The following is a 17,773-nucleotide window of genomic DNA, read 5'->3' as shown; positions in this document are numbered from 1 at the left end:
AATAGCTCCTTGGAGAAAAGAGTTTATTTTCATCTGCCCACGATGATCTCCTGGAGTGAACCCTAAATAAAATAAATAGCCCTAGGTGCTAGAGGTGTGGTGTTCGAGTCCCGGTTCTCACCTTGAGCAGCCTGAAGAGCTTACCAGTACCATTCCCTTCTCTGAAATGCCACTGCCTCATCTGTAAAGTGGAGGTGTTAGATCAGACAAAATTTGGGGTTTGTTTATTACATAAACTCTCCGGCCAACGTGGGGTCCAAGCTCAAAACCTGGAGATCAAGAGCTCCATGCTCTACAGACGGAGCCAGCCGGACGCCCCAGGTTAGATGAATTTTCAAAGCAGCCCCAGCTGGCCTGGGGTTCGGCTAGTCTCTAGTGTGTATCCCAACTAGGCAGGGGGCAAAATCGGGCTCTCCTCAAAGGGAGTGCATGCACTGTAAACCCAGAGATTGTCTCAGAAAGAGGGCCTGGGGGACTTCATGTTCTATGTACCCCCACGGCTACAGCCTACACAGCCCAGCTCTTATCGGGGGTCTGTCTTGGTCACAGCTGCCTGCCTGGCACCCAGCACTGTGTCTGGCACAGTAAATGTCTATTGAACGAACTGGTGAATGATCTTGGTGAATGATCAAGGAACCAGAGCCTGTGACCAGTTTTTTGGCTACACTGAACCAGTCCTACCCCCAGGTCATCGATGCCTTGGGGCTTTTCTCCCTAAGACCCTATGTTTGCTCTCAGGATTAAGAGGAAAGATGGCTGAGAGGGAACTGCTCTTTCAGAGGTCCATGCGGGGGCCTCTGGCTTCTGCTGCAATCAACAAAAAGTGGGTCACAGACAGCTCTGCAGAGCAAACCCTTGAGGAAAAGCCCTGATTCCGTGCTCACTTACATTTATTGAGGGCTTACTGTGTATCAGTTTTTGTCACAAGGCCTTAATTCATTTAACTGTGGCCTCAAAGGGCCGTACAGGAGAATGTGGGAGATTGGGGGCTGTAAACCCCAGCTGCGCTGAGCTGCCGCAGCCAATTCACCACCCCTCACTGAGTTTTCATTCTCAATCTCTGTAAAATGGAAACAATAGAATCCCTTCGCCAGGTTATGGGAATGAAATGAGCACGTGGAAGCGGAGCGCTTCATAAACGCTAGTTATTATTGTTCCTCCGGGCACAAGTCCGCTCGCCTCCCCGCAGGGCGCACACACAGACATGTTCACACTCCCACGTACACGCAGATGCAGAGACGTGTGCAGACGCCAGCCGGGCCAGCCCGAGGAGCTGCCCGAGCTTCACACCCAGGGACACCGCGGAGCCCCGCAACGAAGCCGTCGAGTTCTCGGCTTTGCTTCCTTTCTCTCAGCTCTTTATGAATGAACTCCGGCCGCCGAGGAGTTTATTTTTTTATGAATGGGAGCCCGAGCCGTGAATGAAGCTGGGAGCCAGCCCCTGCGTCCTGATTGGTCCTCGCGTCTGGGAAACTCCGCCCCCCCCGGCTCGGCCCGGCGAGTCTCCGGATTGGCGGGCGTGCCCGGCCCTGGGGTTTCATTCACAAAAGTCAATGAAACAAAGGGATCGGGGTGGGGGGGTTAGAGAGCCGAAGCCGAGGCGAAGGAAATGCACCAATCAGCGGCTCCCCCGGGCTCACAACTGTCGGCGGCGCCCGGAAAACAAGCCGGTGCTCGGGGGACCCGGGGCCGGGGCCGTCTCGCTCCGGCCTAGCCCCGCGGCCCTCGGTGCGGCCCCGGGGCAAGCTCGCGAACCCCCGCGGCTCCAGCTCAGACGCCCCGGCCTCAGGTGAGGCTGCGGGAGGGGGAGGGAGGGAGAGCGTCTGTGACTCCTCGCCTCGCCGCGGACACACACTGCACTCTCTAACCGCCGCCTCCGCAGATTCTAGGGCGGGGGGTGGGGTGGGAGGCGCTGGGATTCGGGGTTGGAGGGGGCGCGCGAGTTGTGGGCGTGCGAATGGTGCGCTCCTCGCCCGCTCCTCCGCGCGCGAGCGCGCGCGCACACACACACACACACACACACACACACACACACACACACACGTCTTATGTAACCGAGCTTTGGGCAGAGCAGGGCTGCAAAAAGCAGCCGAAACGGCGAGCCCGGCTCCCAGGAGCAGGTGGGACCTCCTTTGGCGGGAGGGGAGTGGTGGCGGCGCTCAGCTCCGCAAGCGGAAACATCCCCATCGCCTGAGTGAGTCGGAGAAGTTTTGTTGTCGGACCCAGAGCCTCGGGACTGCCCCTCCCTACTGCCCTTACCCACCCCCACCCCGCTGCCTTCCCAGGACGGTGTACGAACGCAGCCCGCCCCCCTCAGGTCTCTGCCCCCGCGCGGGGCCCGGGCGGTGCGGCCGGAGGGAGCGGCCGGATGGAGCGGAGGATNGGCCCCCACGGGGTCCAGCGCTGCCCGGCCCCTGTGTCACCCCGGGACCCCAGCCCCGCCCCCCCAGACCGGGCGGCCTCAGGGTGACTCGGGGGCATTCTTCCCCGTCCCCGCAGAAATCGCCCGGAAATGGGAGCTTGCGCGAAGCGCTGATGGTCCCGCAGGGGAAGCTCATGGACCCGGGCTCCCTGCCGCCCCCCGACTCCGAAGGTAAAAGCCGAAAAGACAAACCATGACGCTCTTCACCTCACGCACCCCGAGGGCCGATCCTGGAGCCCCCTCCCTATTCTCCAAAAGACTCCCCTCCAGCGTACTTTGATCATTCTCTGGCCCCTACCACCAAGGGGGGGGTGTCATCACCCGGCTCGTTAGGCTCCCTCCGTCTTACCGTCTCCTCCACCTCACCTCCAATTCCATTATTCACCCCTCAGATCTCTTCCAGGATCTCAGTCACTTCCAGGAGACGTGGCTCGCTGAAGGTGAGTAGTTTTGTGACCTTTTCTATGATTGGGGTGGGGGATGCTCTCTACCCCTGATATTCCAACCTAACCCACTTCTCTCTCCCTGCCTCAAGGAACTTTCCAAAGACACCCCCCCCAAGTCTCCTTACTCCCCGCTCTCCCCAGCGCCCAATGTGGACACTTATATTGATATTTATTTTCTCTGCCCTGAGCCAGGCTTGTGTAACTAGGCCTGGGGATGAATCAGACCATTGTGTGGGGTATTTGCTTATTTGAATGGAACTTGGCCCCAGGCCCGTTTTCCTGGTTGAAATTTTCATTTGCAAAGTTTGTTAGCAGCTGCCAGGCGAGGTGTGTGTTGGTGTGTTTGGGGGGTGGTGAATAAGGGACAGGAGGAGGGGGAGAAAGAGCAATTAATTTGTAACCTATCTTTAGGAGTTGCCAAAACAGTGGTTTTCGCCCCCTGGGTTCCTCTTCTTCCCAACCCCCAGCGCCTAACCATTTACTGTCTGAGCCAAAAGCACAACAAAAGTTTAAATAATTCTTTTTTGCAGCCCTTTGGCAGAGAGGGCCCAGGGCTTCCCCCCCAAATAGCCTCGATTGTAATTCTGATGGCAAGTGATCCTCCCTCCCCCATCTCTCCCAAATACCTCTGCCCCAAGCAAATTCCCCCTCCTTTGGCTCGGGTGTTTGCTAGGTGGTGAACTTCGAGCTAGCTGGGGTGGGGTCAGGAGCTGGGCCTCCTCTGCGAAGGGAGCCATGTTCTCAGGGTCTTCTGGTTGGATCCTTAAGTGCGTTTTTGCGGGACCTAGGTGTCACTGGTGGGGTGGCAGGTAGAAGGCTTGCGGTGTTTAGATGGTCTGAGAGGGAAGGATTAATACCCCCATCTTAGGATCCCTTTATTTTAACACTCTGAAAACCAAGAATCCATTACAGTAGGAATCCCTTTCTAAGGGCTTTTCTTTAGGATTTCCCCATCCCTCCACCTGGGTATCTTTGGTGATTTTTTAAAGCTCAAACCCAGCTCCTCTGGAACCATGATTAAAAGCTTGAGGTAGAAGGGAAAGACCCCTGACTAGATCCTTGGAGTGAGACTCTCTGTCTTGACTACCGTGGTGTGCCCCAAAATATGCGTATTAACAAAACAACTATTTAGCATAGAGGAAATGCTCAAGACATTCTGTGGAATTCGTGGCCGAAGGCCTGTATGGATGTTGGAGGGATCTGGGGGTTCTGGCAAGGGAATGATATGGCTCTTCCCTGACTCTGCAAGCCCTGGGCGCCCAGCCCTGAGTTCCAGGCAGAGTCTGCCCAGTCTGCCCATCCTCCTCCCAAGGTTCCGTAGCTGAAGAACTCAGGGGTGTCAGTTTCCACGGTCTCTCAAAGACTTCCTTTCCCAACGCCTGATTTTTGTCTGGCTTGCCAGCCTTCTTGTCTGTCGGCAGAGGGTCCCTCTGCGCCCCACAGTGGGCAGCTCCCAGGGCTGCGATGTAGGGGTAGGCTCAGAGGTTGGCATTTTGGCCACAGCTGGTCCATTTGTGCCTGGGTCTGGAATGGGAAGGGGAGGGAAAAACGCTCTCTCAACCTTGGAAGCCCCACCCCTTGGCGGTGGGGGTCTAGAGACTGTACGGGTGTCTATCCGCATGTATCCTGTGAGGGCGAGTGTGTGTGTTTCATGCTGCTGCCCTGGGAGTCCCTGTACATTTAAATCCAGTGGGTGGGGAGGTGGGGGTGGGGATCTCCTTGGTTCCCTCTCCTTCCTTCTGAGGGAGCAGCTCAGGTTCCCAGCTGGCGATGGATGGCCAGGCCTGAGAGGGGGATGCTGAGGCCACTCGCTCCTTCTCACTCTCTCTGCGGAGACAGATGCAGCTGCCGGGGCCCTGTCCCCCTGCACCATCCCAGCACCACCCCAGCCTCCTCTCCTGCCTCTTCCCACCAGGTCAGTGACCCCCACAGCCCAGAGGGAGCTTTGGGGTGGTAGGGAGGGGACTAGCTTCTTTGGAAACTTGCCAGTGGTGGGGGACATCAGGAGGAATGGGGGCCGGAACCCAACCTCCCCACCGCAAGTTTGATTTTTTTTTTTATAAAGCCCCAATTTGGAGAGAAGCAGTGGGTCCTTGTAGTGGACCACCTTGTAGTGTGGGTGGGGCTGTGAAGAATTTGGGGGATGCCAGGTTGGATCTGCAAGGATGGGGTTCTGGTTTCAGTCTGGTGTCTGGGCTTATTTGGGGGGGAGTGTGAGTGGGGTTCTGTAGAGACAGCTTAGACATCTTTGGGTTTGAGGTTTTTCTAAATTGGGGGGGTGTTAAAATAAGGCTAAGAGGGTGTGTCTGTTTCGGATGCCTGGGATCTGTGGAGTTGCTACAGAAAGGATCGGTCTGCTGTAGGGACCTGGGCTCAGGCAGGCTGAGCTTTAAGCCGTATCTGGTTAGGGTCAAAAATGTGCTGCTTCTGGTCAAAGGTTTCTTTCCCGGCTTGTCGGGAGCCCTCGGGGAGCCCTCAGGGACAATGACTTGGGTCTATTTGGTAGCAAGGAACATTGAGTCTGGGCCACGTATGTCTTTTGTATGAGGCTGGGGTCAATAACGGAGAGTCTGGATTCACAGAAGCTCTGTGGGTAGGTTGCAGGGGTCCTTACGCCCTCCGATGTTGTGTGCAAAATTGTTAGGGGTGCACCATACACAAAGGAATGTGGATTTTTCTAGGAAGAGAGGATCCATGGGTTTTACGAGATTCTTAAAGGGATGGGTCTGTGCTCCCCTTTTCAAAAGGTTTACTGTTCCCAAATCTTCCTCTAAGGTCTCCAGTCCCTTTGCCCTTTGGTCCCCCTTCCCACCCCGCCCCTGTCACATTTGCAAGTCCAAAAAGAGAGCCGGTGTGTGAAGGGTGTGCATGGAAGATATGTTTTACCCATGTGCTGCCGTGTAGTAAAAAGGAAGTAGGGTGTGTGTGAATCCGTGTGTATGCACACTGGTGCCTCAGCATGTCTGTGGGAGGAGATGGGGTTAATCCCCTCCCCCAGTTTCTCCTAGCTACAATGCCTCCTTCTACATCTTTCGGTCTCCTCCCCTTCCAGAAGGCTCTTGGGGACAAATGTCCCTCCATAGATAGAGAACTGGTTCCTTCCAGTACAGAGGCTGCCAGGGTGGGGGCAGGGTAAGGGTGAGAGACAAGGCCAGTGGTGACACAATGGAGCAGAAGCTCGGGAGAATGCCTCCCCCGCCTCCACTGGAATCCTGAAGAGGCCCTTTCACCCTGTGATTGGACCCCAGGAAGGGGAGAAGGTGATGGGGCATAGATGGTGTAGGTAGGCGGCCAGCCCAGGGTGGGCTTAGCTGCTTGGCTGCTTTAACCTCCCAGTTCCCTCGGAGCTCAGCTTGGGAGGCTCCCAAGGCCCTTCCCTTCTACTGACCCCCCTGTCGGAGGGACGTTCCCTGAAATTCTCTCCTCTCTGGGCATGATGCTGGAGTGGCACTTTTCTCATCCCCATCTTTAATCATCTGCCATGTCCCCAGGCAGATAAACTCCAGCTTCGTGCCAGGATGGAGTTGGGGGCAGCCCCTGGCACAATAGCTCGGCAGCCAGAACTCAGCCAAGTCAACAAATAAGTAGAGTGGCATAGTCTCCAGACCAAACATGGTAATTAGAAATTCTCCTGCTCTCCAGGAACTCGGGGCTCCGTGTCACACTGTTCCTATTTCTGTTCTTGTTGGCAGTCTCTGAGCGAGGCCCCATCCTGTCCCTTTGGTTCCAGAAGCCAGTATTCTGGGGAGGGGCCAAGCAGAGACTGGGGTTCACACCGCAGCCCGTTTTTGTCTTGACTGATTTCTCCTGGCCCTGGGAAGAGGACGTACCCCGTATGGGGTACGGTCTATGTGCCAGGGGGTAGCCTCCTCTGGAACCGCTGGGGTGCAGGGATTCTGGTCAGACCTTCAGGCCTGAGGTGGGAGGAAAGGCAAGACGACCCCTAGGGCTCTGTCGCCTCATGTGAACTGGCCTGTGACTGGCCTGTGACGCCAGCAGGAGATGCCCCCAGCCCATTACCTCAGTGGCAACTGGCAGTTAATGAAGCCCCAAAGGGGGCCCAGAATGCGTCAGCCTCCCCCATGTTCTCCACCTACCCTGCCCTCGGGACCCTCCTTGCCTAGGTAGCAGGGATGGAAACGTTGCTCTTCCTGCTCCCATCACCCCCACCCTGCCAACTTCGGGGGGATCGGCTGTGGCTGGGCCAGAGGGCACATCAGGGATGAGCGTGGCCCTTGCGCCCCCGAGAAGGTTTTGCTCCTTCCCTTTATCCAGTGTTTCCCAAACCTGCCTATTCTTAAGGGCCACCAGGGGGGCTTGTTAAAAGTACAGATGCCTGGACCCCAACCCATGCTTATGGAATAAGACTCGCCAGGGGCGGGGACTGGGAACCTGTGTGTTCTTTTTAAATGAATTCTGTGCTCGAACCTATGACCCCAAGGTCAAGAGTCTCACGCTCTACCCACCATCTGAGCCATCCAGGCGCCCCAGGAATGTGCATTTTTAACAATATCTTGGTGATTCTTGATTTGGTCAGTTTGGGGATGTTTGCATTTGCGCCTTAGCTGTCTGTGTGTTTTTGCCAAGGGACGTCGTGTCCCGCTCATTCGTTCACTCACTTTAGAATAGCTTTCTGCTGACTTTTCCTAAGTTCTTCTTTCGCTGCTGGTGGCTTCTGATTCTTAAACTAAGCCCTCAGTCCCATCCTTCTGTCAAGAAGTCAGCTATCTAGAAATGTGTATTTTTAAAGCACTGGCCAACTCTGGTATTCAAAGCAAGTTGATGAAGAATCCTGCCAAGCAATTGATCCCAGTCCTAAGTACCTCTCTTGAGACCTGCTTTCTCTGGAGGGAGGACCTGCCTTTACAGTTACCCTGTGGGGGGGAGGGAGAAGCCCCCAGGGAGAGGGAAGAGCTGGTTGGTTAGGATCCCTTCCACTCTTGCTCCCAAGTCCACCGGGAGGACCCCCCGCCAGCCTGAGGATGGGGTCATCGAATGTTTATTCATGTCGTCAACAAATAAAGCATTTGAGTGTCTATTCTCAGCCAGACCTTCTTTCCCCCTTTCCCCGTGCTGGGAAATCATCAAGACAGATAAAGCCCCTGACCTCAGGGAGCTTAACTTTCACGTAGAGAAGGTAGACGACAAGCACATAAACGTAAATAAATTAATAAGAGGGATCCAGGTAGCGGTACATGTGAGGGCAAAAATACACGTGGGGTGTGATAGAAGCCGGGAGGGACCACTTTGGTGTGGGTGGTCAGAGAAGGCATCTGAGGAAGTGACAAAGTGAGCCAAGACTTCAGTGGCCAGAAAAAAACAGGCAGGCGAAGGTCTGGGGAAGAGGAGTCAAGACTGGGAGAGGAAAGGCAAGGAGAGGCAGGTCGGAGAGGGCAGCAGTCCAGACCACGTGGGGTCCCAGAGGCCGGCCAAGAGGAAGAGTTTGGGGTTCGAGGTTTAAGCAAGGAGAGAAGAGAGTGGACTTCTCTTGCAGAAAGACCACTCTGACAGCTGTGTGGAGAACCACCTGCTGTAGGAAGTAAGCGAGGAAGGAGGGCGTCCCGACAGAGGAAGAAACCTCTGCTCATGGGGTGGCTGAAGAGGCTGCGGTGGGTGCAGGTAGAGCTAGGAGTGGAGCTGGTCCCCAGCCTGTGTCTTTGTGTCCTTGATCCTTACCAGCCTTTCTCCGCTCTGCTTGTTTTATCCATCGGTTTCCCGTTGTCCATTCTAAGAGCAGTCTCCTGTCTTCCGCCCCCTCTCCTTCAAACCACTCTCTTCCTGGACTATCAGGAAGTTCTTCTTGGTGTCTACCCTTCCCCTTCCTGCTTTGATCTATTCTGGAGAGAGGGGCAAAAGTGGCCAAAGATTCTGGGGTCAAGGGTGGTACTCAGTTGTATGCCCACCTGAAGGAGTTGGCTAGGCCAGGGTAAGAACTGGAAATCAAAGTCTGAAGGTCCAGCTTGGAGGCCATGAAGAACTGCTGTGCTATGGCTACCTAACCCCCAAACCCAGCTCCGCCCACGCTGGCTCCCTGGGAGTGTTCTCAGACCTCCAAGCTTGGGAAGCCTTCCCCTCTCTCCTAGCTACACGCCGAAGACATGAGGCGCGGTGACCTGCCCATGTCCCCAGCCACTTCCTGTCCCACTGCCATCCTGTTCACCTCTCCTGAGCCACCCCCTGTTCTCCATTCCATCTTCCTTCCCAAGTTCTCCATCTCCGGAGCTCACCCAGGAGGTTGTATAAAACACAGATTCCTGGGCCAGGCCCGGGTTCACAATCTCCCCATTTTAGTCTAGTCCACAGGATGTCGTGGTAATGCCGCCCATCCCGGATTCAGCTCTGCTGGGAGCTCTGAGAGGGAGTTTTGTGAACGCTGAGGGCCAGGGTTGCCTTCACTTCCGAAAAAATGGAGGGAATAAAGACAAAGCATCTAGGAAAAGACTGGAATCTGCTCAGACAGGTTCTGGGAACTTGCCGCGTTGCCTCCAGGGTCTTAATGGAGCCCAGAGATGGAGGGCACTAGGACCTGGGGTGGGGTTGCTTTCAGGCCTAGGAAGGCTGTTTTCCCCTCGGGCTGGTGGTAATCTGCAGGGCTGCCCCCCAGGGCCCTCACCCAGACTCACCTCTGACCTCTCTGCAGCCCAGGTACCAGACAGTGATGAGCCATTTGTTCCTGATTTCCATGCAGAAAACTGTGAGTGGAGGGCCCTGGGTTGAGGGAATGGGGAGTGGGGGAGGGCAGGAAATGAGTCATGGGGATAGAGAATCACAAAAAATCAACTTGTTCTCTCCTAAAGAAAAGGGGGGAAGAACGCGGCTCCCCAGTCTTGGGTTTGGACACCAAGACCAAGGCAGTGCCTGGGAGCTGGAGACCTTGGTTCAAGTCAGGGTTTGCGCCGTCCTCGCTGTGTGCCCTGGGAGTGGACACTTCTTCCCCCTGTCCCTCCAGTCCCTGATTTCTGGAAGGAGGGGCTTAAACCAGTTTAGCAGGGTCCAGTCCCACCTTTCTAAGTTACTTTCGTGCAACTGGGGGACCCTTTTGCCCCCCAGGAGACATGTGGCCGCGTCTGCAGACATTTTTGGTGGTCACGACAGTGGGGTGCTATAGGCATTTAGTGGGTAGAGGCCAGAGATGCTATAAACACCCTATAATGCCAAGGACAGCTCCCCCCCAACAAAAATCATCTGGCCCAAAGGTCCTCAGCGCGCTGTTGAGAAACCCTGCTTTAATGTCAGATACTCCGTTCTCAACTGTCTTCACCATTGAAATGAACTAAGGCACAAATAATGGAAAACAGCCGACAACAGAACAGTCCATCGCTGGCCTAGTAGAGAGAACCTCACACTCTCGCTCGGAACCAGCTCCGCGGCTCGGTCTGGAGGCTGGATTTCGCGGACCCAGCAGGGGCCGCAGGAAAGACCAATGTTCCTCACAGATAATTGGGAGAATGTGCTTAATGGTAGTCAGCTGACACGCGAGTGGGCGGATAGCCAACCCGAACCAGAGAAAGAAAGATCCTTTATAGCACCGAAGAAGAAAACATGTCTCTCCCTTGGAATTTTCCAGGGCACTCAGGAAAACCACAGGCCCTAGGTTGGAGGTCCTCACTCCTACAAAAATGTTTTTGGGGGCTTGGGGTTACATTAAAAGTTGAATTTTAGACAGTTTCTTTGGTTAATATTGGACCTTAGCCCGATGTATAAAACTAGACGTAGTGTAGATAGCCACGCTGTCCTTCAAAGTGTCTGACCATGAGTCTCTGGAAACTGAGACCCAGGGAATCACCTGGCTGGTCCTCAAAGAACAGAAGGTGTCGGGAGCTCTCCTTGCCTCCTCTGTGACCCCCTCTGGCCTTGCTCTGCCTCCTCCCGCTCCTGCAGTAGCTTTCCACAGCCCCACCACCAGGATCAAGAAGGAGCCCCAGAGTCCCCGCACAGAGCCTGCCCTGTCCTGCGGCAGGAAGCTGCCACTCCCGTACCACCATGGCGAGCAGTGCCTTTATTCCAGGTGAGCCCCAGCCTGCCCGGGGAAGGGGAGGAGGGAGGAGGGGGAGGCAGGAGGAGAGAGGTGTGAAGGCAGCAGTGGGATGCAAGTTAGACAACACAAAGGATTTCTGAGCCCCTGGAAGGGAGCAACTGGGCTGGGGAGAGGCATTCTCGGGATTACACCCATTTTCATGAGTTACGAGAAGGGAGAAAAAGAGCTCGCTTTGGGCCCCGTCGCTCATGCCGTTCCTTTCCTTCTCTGGGGATAAAGGGTTCAAAGATGCTCGTCCAGCTTCTCTGCCCCCTCACCCCCGTCTCCCCCTCAACTCCAGTGCCTATGACCCCCCTAGACAAATCACCATCAAGTCCCCCGCCCCCGGTGCCCCCGGACAGTCGCCCCTGCAGCCCTTCCCCCGGGCAGAACAACGGAGTTTCCTAAGATCCTCTGGCACCTCCCAGCCCCACCCTGGCCACGGGTACCTCGGGGAGCAGAGGTAAGGAGACAAGGAGACCCACAGAACCTGTGGGCCCAGGTCTCACCGGTTCTTCCTCAATCCCTGAGTGTTCTCCAGCTGTCCCTAAGAGACCTGGCGTGGGGGGAGGTGAGGAAGAAGGGACGTTGACACCCCCCCACCCCCACCCCAGAGCCCACTCTGCAAGCTCTGCGAGTGGGGGTGCACAGGGACAGTTTAAGTTAATCTTCTCTTCCTTCTCTGTCCAACACATCCAGCTCTGTCTTCCAGCAGCCCCTGGATATTTGCCACTCCTTCACATCCTCCCAGGGAGGTGGCCGGGAACCCCTCCCAGCCCCCTACTCACACCAGCTGTCGGAGCCCTGCCCGCCCTACCCCCCGCAGAGCTTCAAGCAGGAATACCTGGACCCCCTGTACGAACAGGCAGGCCAGCAGGCGGTGGGCCAGGCTGGAGTCAATGGGCACAGGTACCCAGGGGCGGGGGTGGTGATCAAACAGGAGCAGACGGACTTCGCCTATGACTCGGGTAAGACATGCTCTTGGGGAAGGGGGTTGGAGGAGTTTTGCTGGGATTGCTGGGGAGGGTGGCATGCGATCCTATAAACAGTTCCATTACACCCAGAAGTTCTCCCTACAAGTTTTTTACCTGCCCACCCGCTTACCGCTTCATACATCCAACCCGCCCAACCACTTGCTTTTTGTCTTAGTTTCCAAAGAATTGTCATTTTTCAGTCAGCAACCTTCTGCTCAGATGAAAGATAAGAGGGGTGCAGTTCCTTGCCCTCAGGTGGCTTGAGGTTTCATAGGGAAGTTGAGGTTTATCTCTTCCTTTTTCTCTCTGGCAAGCGTTTGAGGCTATCATTACCTACTGAGACCCGAATGCTGGGCCGAGAGCAGGAGTTGTGAGGAGCTGGGGGACACAGAGATGAGTAGGATGTGTCATTGGTCCCAGTCCCTACAGAAGCTTAAAATTATTAACGGATTTGAATGAAGAGAAACATGGACCTGAAAGGAGCCAGGCTCCTAGTTCCGGCGGGAACGCAGGATTACCGTGTGGTTTTCACATTCTGTTCCAGCCTCCAGGTTGATGGAGCTGGGTACGGGAGCAGGGCTGCTCCGCCTGAGCGTGGACAGGAGTGAGGGGTACTCAGCCAGATTCTTGACCAGCAAGAATGCAAAGCCTCCGGGGCCGGCCGAGGGAGGGCCATTCTCATTTAGGAGGGACCCAGAAAACCTTGGCTTCTGTTACATTGTCACCATCCCCAAATTTGAGTTTATCTGCAAGTTGGTGTGAGAAAAATAAATACTGAGATTAGAGTCGGCTCAGGGCAGGCTAGAGCTTTCGGATTTCCCATTTCCTGATGTGCAGGCTTTTGGGGCGGGGGGGGGGGGGGGGAGGGATGAACCACAAACCCCCAGGCTGCCCAAGTGAGAACCACAAGGGTTCGCCTCTCCTCCAACGTGGGGCAGACGCTGAACCGCGCCTGGCAGCGAGGTGGAGGAGGGAGGAGGGAAACGCTCTTGCCGCTGACCTTCAAAGGATGTAGACCGGAGGAGATCTTGTTACGTGCCCTTGAACTCCTGCCCCACCCCCTTCGGCTTCCTCTCTCAGGAGTCAGGAATTCCATTCACAAAATGGAGGCCTGAATGAGCCCACCCTCCCGCCTCCTCCCGGAGGTGTCGGGTTTCACCGTCTCATTCATAGGTGGGAGTGGAGGGGGTAGGGCGGGAAGGGGCTGGAGCTTGAACGGGTGGCTTCACACCACCCGCCTCCTCCAGGTGGAGTAGGGCTCTTTCAATCCTAGGGAAGGGAGGGAAAAGGGAGTGAATGCGCTCTGCTGTCAGACCTGCAAAAACACAGCCCAGTGCCCACCGGCTCTTCCCGGGTACAGATACATTCCGGTGTGCTCTCTCGCTCTCCCTCCCACCTCCCTCCCTACGGGTCTTCCCCAGCCCCCATCCTCCTCCGTTTCCTCCCTCCCTACACAACACACACAGAGCTAGGAACCTGGCCTTCTGCGCGCTCTCTCTCTCTCTCTCTCTCTCACACACACACACACACACACACACACACACACACACACACACACACACACACACACAGCTAGGAACCTGACCTGCTGACCGGAGGTTAGCCCATTCCAAGGGAGTCTTAGGCATGGACACTGAACCCTTTCCCCGGAGGTTCATCCCTCCCCCCCCCCCCCCCCCCCCCCCAACTCACAGGAAACAGCTGTTGCCTGGAATCCTGGGCCTTGTGCAACAGCTTTGCCCAGCCCAGCTGCTGCCGGCCATGCCCTCTGGCCCAGACTTCAATGGCCCAGACTTCAAGCCGAGAGGTTCAAGCCTTGCAGTCCCCCTGGGTGAACTTGCCTTGGGATTTGGTGCTTGGCAGGCAGCTGGGGAAAAGAACCGGAATGCAGGCTGGCAGGAAGAAGTTCTCAAATGTGGGCAGGACTGCCGCCTCCCCCTGCAGCCACCTGTAACATCACCCTTTCTTTCCTCCCCTCCCAGATGTCCCTGGGTGTGCATCAATGTACCTTCACACAGAGGGTTTCTCTGGGCACTCTCCAGGTGACGGGACTATGGGTAAGGCGGCCCCCTCCTCTCTGCCAAGCCCCTTCACATTGGGCGGGGGTGTCCTGATGTCTGGGAGGGTCTCCTGGCCAAGAGTGCCTCTGGATGCTGGGGGCTCATAGCAGTGAGCCCCCCGCCCCCAGATCTGAATGATCCCCAACTTCCTCCTCAAGGTTACGGCTATGAGAAACCTCTGCGACCATTCCCAGATGATGTCTGCGTCGTCCCGGAGAAATTTGAAGGTCAGAGAAGTGTTTGTGAGAGGGTCAGGGTCTTGGCCATGCCCTCTGTGTCCCCCGTGCCCCCCTCATTACTCCTGGGGAGAGGAGAAGGGGTTGCTTGGGGGACCAGAAGGCACAAACCTGACGGCCCCTGTTTTCTGTGTCGCCCAGGGGACATCAAGCAGGAAGGGGTTGGAGTGTTCAGAGAGGGACCGCCCTACCAGCGCCGGGGGGCCTTGCAGCTGTGGCAGTTCCTGGTGGCCCTGCTGGACGACCCGACGAATGCCCACTTCATCGCCTGGACTGGCCGGGGGATGGAGTTCAAACTAATAGAGCCTGAGGAGGTGGGCCTCTCAGATGTCCCCACCTCTTTGGGGCCTGGAGATACTGGGACCTGGGAATGTGGCAGACGCCTCCCCATCAGAGTTGCTTTTCCTGACCTGAATTCTTGTCACACCTGGGTCTGTGGGCTGCTGCTTAGCCTGCTGGACCAGCTTACCATTTTGTACCAAGAATCTCGGGTGCTCTTTCTAACCTGCCCCCCCCACACCCCCCGTTTTTTGTCTGCTGAGCTGACACCACCATCGCAAAACTCTGTCCTGTCTCCAGGTTGCCAGGCTCTGGGGCATTCAGAAGAACCGGCCGGCCATGAATTATGACAAACTGAGCCGCTCGCTCCGATACTACTATGAGAAAGGCATCATGCAGAAGGTTGGGGGGCCAAGGGCCCAGGGTTGGGAGGGAGAGGGGCAGTAGCCGTGGGAAGGTGATGGGGGCAGGGGAGCATTTCTCAGCAAGTGTGTGGGAGCAGATAATGAACCCATCAGAGGGAATGAGAAATCGTGGACAAGATTTCCCTTTCCCGAAAAAGTGCCACCCAGTAACTGCAAAGCCCGAAGTGTGGAGACGATGAGATTGGAGAACCGGAGCTGTGGAGGGAGCTGGCGCCCCCTGTATCTGCCTGGACCTGGCCAGGCTGGGCCACGTTCCCCCTGCCCCACGCCAACCTGGAGGGAGAGCTAGGCCAACCCAGCCCCTCTCTTCCCACAGGTGGCGGGCGAGCGCTACGTGTACAAGTTTGTGTGTGAGCCTGAGGCCCTCTTCTCTCTGGCCTTCCCGGACAATCAGCGTCCAGCCCTCAAGGCTGAGTTTGACCGGCCAGTCAGTGAGGAGGACACAGTCCCTTTGTCCCACTTGGACGAGAGCCCTGCCTACCTCCCAGAGCTAGCTGGCCCTACCCAGCCCTTTGGCCCCAAGGGTGGCTACTCTTACTAGCCCTGGCCGCTGCTCCCCTGCCGCCGGGGGATGCTGCCCTGTGTACATATAGATGAATTTGGTGTTGGGGAGACCCTCACTCTGAAACCCACGGATGTCTTTGGAGCAGATCCCCACTGGCCCATCAGTCGCCCCTGCCCAGACTCTGAGCTGCTCACCAGAGTTGATGGGAAGGAAAAATGGAGAACATTGCAAGTGTAAAGGTGGGGTCTAGAAGCTCCCCTGGGGGTGTCACCTCCAGCCTCTTCCCAGGTCCTGCTTAGAGGCCCAAGCTGCACTCCTCTCCCCCAACACAGAGAACAAGAGTTTGCTCTGTTCTGGGGGACAACAGAGAAGGAGTATTCCCACTTTATCCTGGTGGAGAGGGGTGCATTGAGCTCCCTGGATCTCCCACTGTGGGCAGACAGAAGCCTGGATCCTGCACTCCGCTCCAAGCTGTGACCGCCGAGGGTCCTGCTTGTCCATTCTTGGTGCTCTGTGTTCCCAGAGGCAGGGGTAGGCTGGAATAAGGAAGCTGGGGTGGGGGAGGGGTTGCAGGGTGGAGGCAGGGAGGGCTGGGTTCCTGCTCCTAGGGCTCTTTGCCTTTTCTCTGCCTTTTTCTAGGCCTAGGCCTGGGATTCCACCTCCAACCTCCCCCACATCTGCTGGACCCCAATAAAGGCCCCTGCTTCTCCTGTTAGTTGTCCCGTGTCCTCTTTGCTGCCATGGGAGAAGGACCTGGGGTTGGAAAGAGCTTTGGCCTTGGGGCAGATGACCAGAGTTTGGGGCCTGGCCTTGACACTTAGATTCACAGATGGATTTGGGAAAAGACCTCTGACTTTTCCTCTAAAAATGGGCTCAGTGATACCTGTTCTTTCCCCCTGTTCTATCCCTCTCCAGGATTATTGTGTCAGGATCCTGAAATAATGGTTGACGGGTACTTCATAATCTGGCACTGGCTGTCTTCCTGCTGGGGAGCGGCCAGACAGGGCTGAGCTTGGAGGCTCTCCTGGGGCTTCCTCAGGCAGTTTGGCCTGTGGTTTTATGACCATGACCGCACTACCCACGTCTATACCCCAACTGTGTGTCCCCCCTTCTGCCATGGCTCCAGGTTTCTGTTTTTGCTGAAGCTGGGGACAAGAGTTTATATGGAGAGGATCTGGACTGGAGAATGGGCACCTGGGCAAGAGGGTGCAGGGAGAGGCTGGAGCAAAGCCCTGTGTTCCGGCCAGTGAAGGCAAAGGACCCTGGGTCTTCGGGGAAAGGGGAATAGAAACACAGGCTCCTTCCCCATATTTAGGGGACACCAGAACGCTGGGGCCATTCTTTGTGGGTGGACGGGAAAGTCAAAGCTGAGAAAGTGGTAACACCTAGGGAGGAGACCTGACAAGGGGTAGCTGTCCAGGTGTGAGGAGTAGAATGGAAGGTTCTAGACCCAGGCTCTGGTAAAAATGCACGCTCTGTTAAGCCAGAACTGCAGCCCTGCTGAGGCTACGCAGGCCCAGCCCTCATTAAGGCTTAAGCAGCTTGGGTTCCCAGCCCCTAAGCCCTCAAACGAACGGATGCCCGTCAACCACTACCCACAATAAAAAGCAACGTTATCATTTTCCTAGAAACTGAAAACATCAACTTACTTTTATAATTTAGAGCAAGGAACAAAACATTTTAAAATACAAGTTTTAAAAAATATACATGTTTTTTTTAAAATACATAATTTAATTCCACGTTAAAGCCAGACTATCTCGGTGGGAAGCTGTAGAAGTCCATGGAAACCTTGAAGTCCTGAGTTTTCGTAAAGGAGTGACAGATTTGGATGAGAAACGGTATCCACTGCCTGAAACCTGTGACCTCTAAGCTCTGAAGTGTGAACACTGCCACTCTGCACAGCCCTTTGTTCAAATCTTAACCTTGGAGGGCCACTCCGAGGAGGCAATCCAGCTCCGGACTGGATGAAGGTAAACCCTGGACGGAGGCGTAGAGTTCACACAAGCCGCACCGGGATGGTTCCCCCCACGTACACAAGCACACACTCAGCACGTGCTCGGGGCAGGAAACTCCTGAGTGAGGCTCCTGCAGGGGCAGGGCGAATGGCCTAGAAGATTCCAGCGCCCTGCAGAAGACCCACATCCTCTCCCAGGCTGTCACTCAATCTCAGGGAAATACTGTTTCAAGGAAGAGAAACGAGGGCCCTATTGTGTGGGAGTGGCAGCAAGTCCTCCTTCCCAACCTGGCCCCTTTCTTCCTCTGAGCAGGCTCAACAACGCTGCCTCCGTGCTGTTTCCTGATGGTCAGTCTGAAGGTCAGACCCCTAGCCATACAGCAGAGCAGAGCAGTGACCCCAGCTCTTGGGGCAGATGTTCAAGGAACACCCACAGAGCTGGGGTCCTTTTTACT

The 17,773-nt window shown here is 55.9% G+C and overlaps 1 protein-coding gene across 3 annotated transcripts; it reads left to right on the top strand.

Moving 5' to 3' along the window:
• Positions 1-2,501: 2,501 nt before the first annotated feature.
• On the top strand, positions 2,502-16,917 carry ETV4 (ETS variant transcription factor 4). Of its 3 annotated transcripts, XM_034640803.1 has the most exons (12): positions 2,508-2,593; positions 2,815-2,862; positions 4,708-4,783; positions 9,509-9,562; positions 10,750-10,876; positions 11,187-11,348; positions 11,585-11,853; positions 13,842-13,916; positions 14,078-14,146; positions 14,297-14,469; positions 14,735-14,836; positions 15,176-15,400. In XM_034640803.1, the coding sequence occupies exons 3-12, from the start codon at positions 4,708-4,710 to the stop codon at positions 15,398-15,400; spliced, it is 1,332 nt and encodes a 443-aa protein (XP_034496694.1). In that variant the 5' UTR covers positions 2,508-2,593; positions 2,815-2,862. The 3 variants fall into 3 exon arrangements, with proteins under 3 accessions (XP_034496692.1, XP_034496693.1, XP_034496694.1); XM_034640801.1 differs by lacking the exon at positions 4,708-4,783 and having other exon boundaries at positions 2,502-2,593; positions 15,176-16,917; XM_034640802.1 differs by lacking the exon at positions 4,708-4,783 and having other exon boundaries at positions 2,502-2,593; positions 11,205-11,348.
• The last annotated feature ends 856 nt before the right edge of the window (positions 16,918-17,773 follow it).

This window comes from Ailuropoda melanoleuca, chromosome 13 (genome assembly GCF_002007445.2).
Source record: "Ailuropoda melanoleuca isolate Jingjing chromosome 13, ASM200744v2, whole genome shotgun sequence".
Lineage (NCBI taxonomy): Eukaryota > Metazoa > Chordata > Mammalia > Carnivora > Ursidae > Ailuropoda > Ailuropoda melanoleuca.
This window is presented reverse-complemented; position numbering and strand designations above follow the sequence as displayed.

Bases quoted from the DNA above. Each gene is read 5' to 3' on its own strand.
- ETV4 (XM_034640801.1), top strand. From the start codon at position 2,536: ATGGTCCCGCAGGGGAAGCTCATGGACCCGGGCTCCCTGCCGCCCCCC. The intron at 11,854-13,841 runs GTAAGACATGCT...CTCCCCTCCCAG, and splicing joins GGACTTCGCCTATGACTCGG to ATGTCCCTGGGTGTGCATCA. The intron at 14,470-14,734 runs GTGGGCCTCTCA...TCCTGTCTCCAG, and splicing joins AACTAATAGAGCCTGAGGAG to GTTGCCAGGCTCTGGGGCAT.